At 41.2% G+C, this 12008-nt stretch overlaps 2 protein-coding genes across 6 annotated transcripts in view; one reads left to right on the forward strand and one right to left on the reverse strand.

The window, feature by feature from the left end:
* ERG (ETS transcription factor ERG) overlaps positions 1–12008 on the forward strand; it is a 111093-nt gene that overhangs the window by 86355 nt on the left and 12730 nt on the right. For all 5 annotated transcript variants that reach the window (XM_035115090.2, XM_035115087.2, XM_035115089.2 and 2 more), the window contains 3 exons: positions 703–920; positions 6336–6487; positions 11688–11891. In XM_035115090.2, coding sequence (XP_034970981.1) covers positions 703–920; positions 6336–6487; positions 11688–11891 — 574 coding nt within the window. The remainder of the gene's footprint in view (positions 1–702; positions 921–6335; positions 6488–11687; positions 11892–12008) is intronic.
* KCNJ15 (potassium inwardly rectifying channel subfamily J member 15) overlaps positions 1–12008 on the reverse strand; it is a 110909-nt gene that overhangs the window by 29863 nt on the left and 69038 nt on the right. The window lies entirely within an intron of this gene.

A 12008-nucleotide genomic window follows, 5' to 3' on the forward strand; every position in this document is an offset into this window, starting at 1 on the left:
TTTTGTGGCTGCTCCACAGAAAAAGAACTGAAGTGATACATTTTTCATCTTGGAGAAGCACATATCCACCATCTGCTGCTGTTTAATTTACTGTTGTTAACACCTTCAGTGAAAGGATTTGCAATTTTCCCTAAAAACACTCCAATTTCTGGAACAAGGAGACCCAGCCTCTTCAGCTGGAATAAACTATGCAATTTAGAACAACTTGCACTACTTATTTTGCATACCTTTTGGCTTTTCAACTTTTCCCTTATTTGGTGGGGCTCGTTAACTTATTGGAAATTGTGTAGAGTTTTTTTGTGGTTTTGTTAGAGAGGAAATCATTCGAAGGACCATGAAGTGTATATTGTAGTTTACAATTATACACAATGTACAAAGTGTGTGCTGAGATCCCTATTCTCCGTATTCTCCACACAGAACTACAAATCGCAGAGTTCCCTGGTTGTTAAACAACTCTGGGAACTATAGTTCTGTGCGTGAAATAGGGGTATCCTAACAACTCTTAACAAACTTAACAAACTACAGTTCCCAGGATTCTTTGGGAGAATCCATGGCTGTTTAAACTGGTATGATACGGCTTTAAATGCATAGTGCAGATGGGTCCTTACTGTCGCTGCTGTGGATCAAAACCTTAACATTCTGTACAATATGCATAACTTTTCTCTCAGGTCATCTTGTTGCTTTCTCTTCTCTGGATTTCAGGAAGCATTATCAGTTGTGAGTGAAGACCAGTCTTTATTTGAGTGTGCCTACGGAACTCCCCACCTTTCTAAGGCAGAGATGACAGCCTCCTCTTCTAGTGAATATGGGCAGACATCAAAGATGAGTCCCCGTGTTCCCCAGCAGGATTGGTTATCACAACCTCCAGCCAGAGTCACCATCAAGATGGAATGCAATCCAAATCAAGTTAATGGCTCAAGGTAAAAAAAAAAAGTTTAAAGATTCTTTCTTTGCATCTGTTTGGGCAAGGTTTTCCACTGTGAATCCTCCTGAACTGAAGAATTAGGAGCAGGCCTCATACTTAGATGGTCCCTTTCCCCGCTGCCTCCTTTACCAGGCAGACAGGCAAACAACATCAAAACTAGGAGATCCAATGCTTATTTTAATGTGGGTTCTCTACTAAAGGAAGGGACCCAGGTGGCGCTGTGGGCTAAACCACTGAGCCTAGGGCTTGCTGATCAGAAGGTCAGCGGTTCGAATCCCTGTGACGGGGTGAGCTCCTGTTGCTCGGTCCCAGCTCCTGCCAACCTAGCAGTTCGAAAGCACATCAAAATGCAAGTAGATAAATAGGAACCGCTATAGCTGGAAGATAAACGGCATTTCCATGTGCTGCTCTGGTTTGCCAGAAGCGGCTTTGTCATGCTGGTCACATGACCTGGAAGCCATACGCCAGATCCCTCGGCCAATAATGCGAGATGAGCGCGCAACCCCAGAGTCGGTCACGACTGGACCTAATGGTCAGGGGTCCCTTTACCTTTACCTTACCTACTAAAGGAGGCTGATGGAAGGTGAAATAAATAATATTCCCAAAGGCCTGCTGTGCTTTCTAGAAAAGTGCCTTAATGCAGCTCAAATTATTGTAACATCCTAGTGCCACTTGTGGTATGGCAAGTGGAATGAGGGAAAACATATAACAGTAGGCTTAGTATTCAGTATATTGAACAAGAGTGCCACTTCTTTTTATCTTTTTCTTAATTAGCTGCAAATTTCGTGTTTTTGTATTATGGGCCCTTTTGCGGCTAACCTCCCATGCAGCCTGTTTTTCAAAATGATTTGCCATGAAGAAGGTTTGCATCAGCAGAGCACTTTCAAAATGAGGGTTTGAGAACACACTTCTGCTTGCCCCGCTGCTTCCCTCCCCCACCCCCGGGAAAGCCCACTCTTTACTGCTGAATTAAAGCAAACATCAATCAGTTTTTCAGCAGATTGACGTTTGCCCCAATTCAGTGGTAAAGCATGGGTTGTTTACCCATGGAAAGCAGTGCGGGAAATGGAAAATGACTTGAACCCATGCCTAGAAAGCACAAGACAAGCAAGAAACCCATTGAACCCATGCTCTGTAGACAAGGGACAAGCAAAAGTGTTGACAAGCCTCATATTTAATGTAGACCGAACACCATTCAAAATTATATGCTATCTTTTTGCTTTGGGGCAGAAGCATGGCATTTACAAACTTTTAAAAAATAAAAATGCTTTGGTCAATTTCCGCATATTAGAGTTATCCAAATGCAGCTTTAATCCTTATAAAATTATTTGTGTGCATTGGCTCTCATGTCTGAAACTGACTAATTGCATTGGTATATTTCCAGGTCATTATCTGGGCTGTATGTTGGAATTTTTTTTTGATTCTGCTGCCATGAGATTTTGGCCATAAATGCATCATGTTCTAGGTTACCAAAAGTTCATCAGTAATGCAGGCTGATTTCATTTTGAGTGGCCCTCAAATTCCCATGATATTTTAAAACGTACACTTTACAAATGAAGCTGACATGGAATGTATAGTAAACTGTTAAGTCCAGCTCTACGTACCCTTTTAGGTACAGTGAGGCAACCACTTCACATGATAGACACTTAGTGCCAGCAGGGGCAGCTCCTTCCCCCTAGTGATCCCTCCTGAGCCTTCCCAACAGGTTGCAAGAGTAATTCCTCAGAAGAGGGCAAAGCATCAAAAATAAATTCAAATAAAATAAAATCAGCTCTAACCTCACTTCTTGGCGTTTGGAAATGACGGGCATATTTGGCAGAGGCAGTTTAGTAATATAGATTCTGTCTGATCTACCTACAGATATGAAAAAAATTATTTCATTAAAGCAAATTCTGTGCATGTTCAGGGATATGATGCATCTTGACTGTGGGGGGCAGGGGCAGCAAAATGTATTGGTAGGTCTTTAAAGCTAGAAAAAATGTGAAGCTCTGGTGTAGCACAGTCTTCAAATATCCATGAGTTCTTATTTCAAGCAACAAATTCTCTAGACATTCAAAACCTTGGTTTGATGCCAGGTGTCTAATCATGGAGGGACTGTGCGAGTTTTATTTATGCAGCCTTTTGGTCTCAGTGGGCGAGCATAAGCTAGGAATTCAGGTGTTGGAGGGGCCCCCAAGGAAAGCTGTTGGTTCAGGCAGTGATTAGAATCCCTGCATTTAATAGACCTACTAATGTTGGAATTGCCTCAAGGAAATGTGATTTGTTCTCACCTAGTGGTCATTCTTCATGGAAGCAAGTACATCTCCAAGGATAACCTAGTTCAGCTGATATTTTGGTTCAGCTGAGCACAGAAAGTAGGGAATTGTGTTGGTTGGTTGATTCCATTTTTATCCTGATTTTTCTCAAATGATTTCTATGTAGGATCCCCACCCCCCACCCCATTTTATTATCACAACCATCCTGCGTGGTAGGCTAGACTGGGAGATAGTGACGAACCTAAAGTCACCCTATGAGCTTTGTGTGTGAGTAGAGATTTAAACCTGGACACTAATGCAGGTGTAGCCAAAGAGGTACCTTCCGGTTGTTTTGAACTCCAACTTCCATCAATACACAGTAGCATGACAATAGTCAGGGATGATGGGAGTTATAATCTAGCATCTGGAAGGCATTCCATTCGCTACCCCAGCTTTTACCACTACACCACACTGACTCTTATGTGGTTTACACCCACACCCACACCCACACATTTCTGCTTATGGCCAGCATGCTCTGTTTTGGCAGCTTCAAACAACATGAGATTTCCTACTCTCAGAAGCAGGCATAGGAGGGCTGTGGTTTCCAGCTCAATCTTTATTTTATGGAACCACAAGCACAATGTGCTTACAAGTTCTCGAAATGAAATACAACTTGGGAAATGTAATCCATTGCCATTATAATAGAATTTCTATGAAATAATAAAAGGAAAACAAGGAAAAAATGGATTTAGAAACTTGTAGGCCAACTGGGAAGCTATTGTGGTTTTGGTATTGGTACCAGCATATCAGATTTCAGAATTCTTGCAGCACCAATATAATTGTAAATTAAGTGTATAAGGAACATCATTTTGTAACTGCCAAGTTAGAGCTCCCACTCCCTCAAGCCCTTTCTTCACTCTAACCTCATACACAAGAAATATTGAAGTGTCTGCTCTAATGGAGAAAGGATCATGTGTAGTAAAACTTAAACCAGCTGTTTCCCTCCATGCAAAAGCAAAGAGCAGCGCTGGTAATATTTATAGCTTGCCTGGCCTCCAGTGAGCCAGATGCTGACTGCCTTAATTTGCTATGATGGCCTTAAGGCACAAAGCAGCTGGAATGTGCAAAGGAATCAAGGAAAGAGGGAGGGGGGATGAGTGGACGGCCTTCACATAACTTTATTATGGTGTCAAAAACGGAGAGTACAATATACTATGTGTGCACCTTGATAAACACCCATCTCTCATTTATCTGAAGTTATTGCTACTTGTCTGTAGCATTTTGATGTGTCAAGTTGGGCAAGGCACTGGTACCATTTTTGACCAGAAACCAGCATACAAGGAAGAATGGATTCCAAAACATATTGGGTTATAGTTTGGGCCCAGCATTGTGAATGAATTACAGCTAGGCTTCGCTCTTTGCCTGGCACACTTCCCTGTAGACTGATTTTCTGTTATCATCATCTGTCCCTTGGCTATTCAGAAATCAAACAGATTTTCCTTAAACAAGCCTTTACCTTATAGGCAGCTTCCTTCCTGATATTTGTCAGCTACCGGCTGCCTATATGTTAGGTTTTCATCTTGGTACTGTAGGTTTCCTTACAATGAGGATGAAATGTGGAGAGCCACGCTTTCCTCAACTTCTTCTGTGTCTATTTCAGGGAAATCAGGCCAATAAAAGAAAACATAAAATAAAGTGTGACTTGGCTCGAATGAGACTGGTATTGCTGTGCGTAGAGTTAAGCAAAAATAAGTGATTTGGCTGCATGTAAAATGAGGTATATTCATTTTGTCCATCTTTTCCCACATTTCTCTCTCTCACTACAGCTGAACTAAGTTTCAGAGAACATAGCACAGGTGCTTATTAGTTTGGATGTTGGGGGCAGGGGTTCAGATCTCCCACTGCACATGTGGAGTTCACTTTGCAGTCTTTGGGGCTGGGACCTCTACTAACCTGTCATTTTCCTCAGTTGATTATAAAGGTAAAATTCTTTAGCACATGCTTCTGGATTCCAGGGAGAAATGCTAATTTGGTCTTTTCTCTGTTTATATTCAGTTCAGAGACCCACCCTAGCAACTCCCAATAAGTGTGCCAAATACTGATTGCTACCACTCAATCTTTTAAAGAGTAGACTGAAAAGTGTTTATTGTACTTTTAATGCATGATTGCCCATGACAATAGTACAGACTGAAACTGATGGTATATACTTCATTGTTGCAGGAAGAAGTTTATATATTTTACATTCCATTGTTTGTTTGTTTCCAGAGGAAAGAAATAATGTAAATTTGTACAACGATCTAAAGCATGTTACTAGCAATCCTTCTCTTTTAAATTATTCAAAATAATTTTTATTTACGAAAACACAGTAACCAGACTGCACTGTCCATTTGGGTCCCATCAACATTACCAGTATTGTTATTTACCGGTAGCCCTTACCTTTTTTCTTGAGGATGTGGGTGTTTGTTTTAATGGAATGCTGTCACATTTAATTCTGTTTCAACATATGGCAGTTTCCATGCTTGCAGTTTGCTCTAGAATTAATGTAATCAGCTTTCTTTGTTACTGTGAAAAACCCAAATGATATATACCATTACTCTTTTTGAAGGCTTGGTCCATAAGCACTCAGTGTATGCATATCTCTGTATTGGTAGGAGTGGTGCATAACTGGAAATCCTTCCTCAAAATGGCCTGCCATATTACATCACTTTCAGGTAGCAAATATACCAAGACTTTGAGAAGAGCTGAGTGCATTAACTCTAGTCTGAAGTTTAGGCCAATTTGTCTCCTAACAGTATGCTATTTTTATGCCTGTTTTTATAAGGTATTTATGCTGATTTGCTTTTTTTGTGGTTTGCTGATTTGTGCACCAGTGGAGAAAGACAGTATGCATATTTTTAGAAGTTCAAGAGATGCAACAGTGTGTGTCCATCAGGCCTAAATCCAAACTCCATTTCCATTTGCAAAAATAAAGTAATATGGAGTCAGAACCTCAAGTTTTTACAGATCCAGCCTCCGCCAGCGGAAGGCATTTTAGTATCTAAAGTAGACTCCTGGAACAGCATTGCTTGACATATATAGATGAGAATTTCAGATCAGCATCTAGCAAAAATCCTCTTTCACTTGTGAACCTGCTTACTGAAAAGTATTATTCGGGAAATCTTAAATTGTCTCCTTAGGAATTCCCCTGACAACTGCAGTGTTGCAAAAGGAGGAAAGATTGCCAGCAACACAGAAAACGTTGGCATGAACTATGGAAGCTATATGGAAGAAAAGCACATTCCACCACCAAACATGACCACCAATGAACGGAGAGTTATTGTTCCAGCAGGTGAGAAGACAAATGTTTTTAAATAGCCTTTTTAGACTGGGCCCGCCCAGTCATTAAACACAGTTGGCCATTTAACTTAAACACCTTTAGTTCCACACTGATTTCAGCAGAAGCCTGGTGTACATATTTAGGAATATATCAGTTGCAGCATGCTTGGTGAGGTGGAGCTGCAACGCTAGCTTCCTGACCATTTCATTGGTTGTAGGGGTGTTGTTGTACCAAGACGGGAAGGGAGAAGGTGTTTGAGAGACGTCAGAGAATTCCACTGAAAACAGAAAAGGAAGCAGAAATTCATGCAGTTTGCTTGTTCATCCTGCAGTCTGAAATGGAAATAACTCAAGCCAATATGATTGGCATTCATTCACATACTGTAGGTGTGTTTCAAAGTCTGTAAGTAGTATGTAACTAATTACTTTTTAACATTGTTTTGATGCTTCATTTACATTGAAATCAATGTAAGTTACAAAAATCATGTAAATAGGTAATGTAACTTGCATTAAATCAGACACCCCCAAACTGCGGCCCTCCAGATGTTTTGGCCTACAACTCCCATGATCCCTAGCTAACAGGACCAATGGTCGGGGAAGATGGGAATTGTAGTCCAAAACATCTGGAGGGCCGAAGTTTGGGGATGCCTGCATTAAATAGTGGACAGTGAAGCAAATAGCGTAATATTTGGCAGGAACTGAACTGCAGCAGAATGGAAACAGCACTGATTGTGATGAATACAGCTTGGAAGAGAAATCGCTGCCTTCTGACATCCCTATAAAGGGTACAGTAATCAAGTTATGGATCTATGTGTGTGATCCAGCCCACAACTAAGCATTTCTAGTCTTCTGTAGGATTTTGTGAGAATAGGCAGGCCACATAAGCCTTATGGCAGAAGGAAAGAGACATGAACTGCCAGTTGGAATGAACTGAAGTTATTCCCTGGAGCTCTTAAGGTTATCAACACCCCATCGAGTCCAGATATATATCAACTGAATTCAAGCCTCCATAACTGCAATTTTGCATTTTCCTAAACAGGCAATTACATTTTGGATAAATATAAATTATTAGCTATACTGTGAATTGGTCAAGAAGGTATTCATAACCAAAGTAGTTTCCCCTACCCATGTATATTTTGTGGTAGAGCCCCTAAATATAAAGCAGTAATTAGTACACACACAATTTTTTGTCGTTGTTTAGTCGTTTAGTCGTGTCCGACTCTTTGTGACCCCATGGACCAGAGCACACCAGGCACTCCTGTCTTCCACTGCCTCCTGCAGTTTGGTCAAACTCACGTTAGTAGCTTCGAGAACACTGTCCGGCAAAAGATGTACAAGTAGATAATAATCTAGGATGGCTAGTGTGTTAGATATGGATGGGGGAACTAGTGCTCTGTTGAATTTTTGTTGAATTTCTGGAATAAAAGTAGCTGTTCCAGCTGATTATCACTGCTGGTAAACCTTGAACATCAAATGGGGTTGTTGGTTCCTCTGTTTTATGCACATTTTGGAATTGTATACATGTGAGTCAAAAACCGATCATAATATTCCCTTATCACTTGTGGTTTGCATCGGTATATGGGGCTAATCTTTAATGAAAAGAAGATTGACCTTTACTCACGGTACTCTAAAAAGGAGATTACACACACACACACACACACACACACACACACACACACGTGACATATATATACAGTGGTACCTCGGTTTATGAACACAATTGGTTCCGGAAGTCTGTTTATAAACTGAAGCGTTCATAAACTGAAGTGAACTTTCCCATTGAAAGTAATGGAAAGTGGATTAATCCATTCCAGACGGGTCCGCGGAGTACTCAACCTGAAGTGTACTTAACCCGAAGCATGGGTGTAATTGGTTCCGGAAGTCTGTTCATAAACTGAAGCGTTCATAAACTGAAGCGAACTTTCCCATTGAAAGTAATGAAAAGTGAATTAAGCCGTTCCAGATGGGTTCGTAAACGGAAAATTCGTAAACCAAGGTGTTCATAAACCGAGGTTCCACTGTGTGTGTGTGTGTATATATCATCATTCTACTTCTGCTGCATTGTGTACACACACACACACACACACACACACACACACACACACACACATACACACACACACGAATAATAATCATTCTACTTCTGCTGCATTGCTTAACTTTCCCACAGTTATGTAGTGACATGAATCTATAGGAAAATTAGGTGTGGCTAAAACAAGCTGTAATTTGTCAAGCTACACACTTGTTGCATAATCTTCTACACGTACTCAGATAATGCTTTGCTAACAAGCTGATTCAATGGATGATAAAAATGTTCTGAAACAAGCTACAAAGCAGCAGCACTTCCCAAGCAATCTGGTCCAAAAATGGGCCATTGATACATTTCCCAGTCTCTGAACCGTGAGTGATCATAAATAGCTTTCTTCTATCCACATCTGTCTTAAATACATTTGGAAATTGATGTAAATGTTGTTCAGGGAGCAAGAGGTCTGTAGGCATAAACAGCTGTTTGCTGAGATGCACAAGAAATATTTGAGCAAAGTCCTGCTATCTGACTGCCAGATGTTTTTCATTTATACACAGCCATTACAGATTGCAGGATGATGTGGCAAAGAAAAAAGAAAAAAGGGGTGGGGGGGCGAGATTAATAGTTCACAGCTAAGCTGGGTCACTGTGCAGGGCCTGGTGGTCATATGTCTTGCTGGACCACTTCCATCAATTAGAAGATAGTGACACTGAATTACTGTGGTTGCACTTGTGCCTGCAGAATTGGTTTCAGTGGAGGGCATTGGGTGACTATACTTCATTCTCTGGCTGTTAAGCTGAGCGGTACAGGAGAGGATCCATTCTGTCCCCTCTCCAGTGCTGCTCAATATCTGCATGAAGCCATTGGGAGCAGTCAGCAAAGGATTTGGGATGTAGTATCATCATAAGTCTGATGACACCCAGCTCTGTTTCTCTGTATTGCTGAATCAGGTGTGGCCATTCAACTTCTGCACTAGTGCTTGGACACAGTGGTGGGCTGGATGAGGGCTAATGAGTTGAAGCTGAATCATAACAAGCTGGAGGTTCTAGGAGTAGGTGGCTCCCATGCATAGCTGCCAAGTTTTCCCTTTTCTCGTGAGGAAGCCTATTCAGCATAAGAGAAAATCCCTTTAAAAAAGGGATAACTTGGCAGCTATGCTCCCATGCACTGGAATCAAACAGTTTACCTGTTCGGGACAAGGTTGAATTCTTCTTTAAAGAGCAGGGGTGTAGTTGGGGCTGCTCATTGAGCAATGGTTGACACTGGGGTGAGGGGGGCTTGCTTGCAAAGGTCAGAAGATGATAGGCTATGCTCCAGTGTCACAGACTTAAGACCAAGTTTGCCAGGCTTCATATTCAGCAGGAAATGAATGACAGCCTTTTCATTAAAGACGAAACTGATGGGACCAACATGGTGTGGGGCGGTTCTAAGACACAGAAAGGTGGGAACCTGACAAGCCCATTAGATAAGCAGGGAAACTGGTGACTATATCTTTAAAATAAGGAATGCAGTAGCAGAGGATTGGGCATCTGTTTTGGAACTACAGGAGTAGAAGCGAAAACTCAAGTCATTTTTTATCAAAAAAAATTGGGGGGGGGATCGTGGGAAATCAGTCTGAATTGCAGTTCTAAAAATTGTGATGGAAGACCTGTTAATGGCTTGGGATCAGTAGTCAAGAGATCAAGGGTCGAAAGTGTGCAAAAGAGGGAGCATCCTGACAATTTGCTTTCTGCAGGAGGACCACCAGCAACCGAACCCTGAGTTCCATTTACTGAAGGGTGTGTGGACAGGAAAACAGCTGTGCACACCCAGTTTCTCAAAACTGAGAGGAGTGACTATCCTAATGACTTGGAAATGTCCCTACATATTTGATCCTTCCCTGTCTGACCTGAATGGCAGGTTCCTCCTAGCCAAAGGTTCCATTGGTTCCTGGACACCATTGTTGGAGTGCTTCTAGGCTCCTAATACAGGACAGTATGGCTTCTTTCAAAAAAAAAATTGAGAATTGGCGAAACTTCAAAACCTATGGGTCAATATGATAGCTACTTTTTGAGGTCATGACCTGTCGGTGATGTTTTCTGCCATTTTTATTTTATTTTAATTTTTTAAACTATTGAACCACAGGTCACATTTTCAGCCACTTTTCAGGGCTTCCGGAAAATATATTTGTTCACCTAGATCAGGCATCCCCAAACTGTGGCCCTCCAGATGTTTTGGACTACAATTCCCATCATCCCTGACCACTGGCCCTGTTAGCTAGGGATCATGGGAGTTGTAGGCCAAAACATTTGGAGGGCCACAGTTTGGGGATGCCTGATCTAGATATTTGTGATTTCCTGATTCCTGACTATTGAGAACTGTTCTGGAAACTAACTTTATGGTTGTATTTTAAATTGTGTTTATTAAAATGTTAGCTTACTGGTTTTGCTTATTGATTCTCTTTTAAGGTTGTAATCTGCCTTGCAATCAATATGGAAAGTGGCTTAACAATAAATAAATGCAATTTATAAATAAATAATAAATAAATGGCATGCCTTGACTAAAGAGTACAAAGGGCTACAGTGGAAAGGGTAGTTAGTTCCACTTTAGCATAATGTCTTCTCACAATAAGCACTATTCAGGATACATGACGAGAAAAATGAATGCTCAGGCATGTTTTTGAAAGTGTGCCAACCACTCTGCCTCAGGCATTAGGTGCAATTTACATCCAACTGAATTCAGTAAAAGAGTTTCCATTGAGTTCAATGGGGATAGATGGCACACATCCAATTTTCCCCTCAGTTTTGGTTCCTTTTGATGGAATAAACAGATTCCTGGGACGAATACACTGAGCCAGAATAATTAATATTGGCTTGTAATCAGTGTAGCGCCAAGTAACACATTCCGATAGTGCAAAGATTAATGCTCTTATTCAAATTTTTACCCCCTTTCCTCTCCCCAGGTGCCCCCTAAATCTCCTCTGGGTTTCCCCCCAATCATTCACATTGGATTTGGGAAGGGTAACAGAGTGTGCATGGGGAGGGGAGAGGGGGGAAATCATATACCCTTGTGCTAATGGAACAATTGCATTGGGTACTACCCATTCTTCAGTAGTGCGTTTGCTATGCAGAAGAAGCTCAGTCAATTTTGTAGTAGAACTCATTCTCCATGTCATTAACACAATGAAACTTTCTGCTTTTCAAAACAGATCCCACATTATGGAGCACAGATCATGTACGCCAGTGGTTGGAATGGGCAGTCAAAGAATATGGCCTGCCTGATGTGGACATTGTGCTGTTTCAGAATATTGATGGGAAGGAATTGTGTAAGATGACCAAAGATGACTTCCAGAGGCTAACACCAAGCTATAATGCAGACATTCTTCTCTCACACTTACACTACCTCAGAGAGAGTAAGAACCTTTTATTTGTTGATGACTCCCCCCCCAAAAAAATAGTTTTGCCCACTGCAATTTCTACGGTACTGTAATGCTTATTTCAGATTTCTCTTTCAAATGCTATGCTCACAG

The sequence above is a fragment of the Zootoca vivipara genome, chromosome 4 (genome assembly GCF_963506605.1).
Source record: "Zootoca vivipara chromosome 4, rZooViv1.1, whole genome shotgun sequence".
NCBI classification, from domain to species: Eukaryota; Metazoa; Chordata; class Lepidosauria; order Squamata; family Lacertidae; genus Zootoca; species Zootoca vivipara.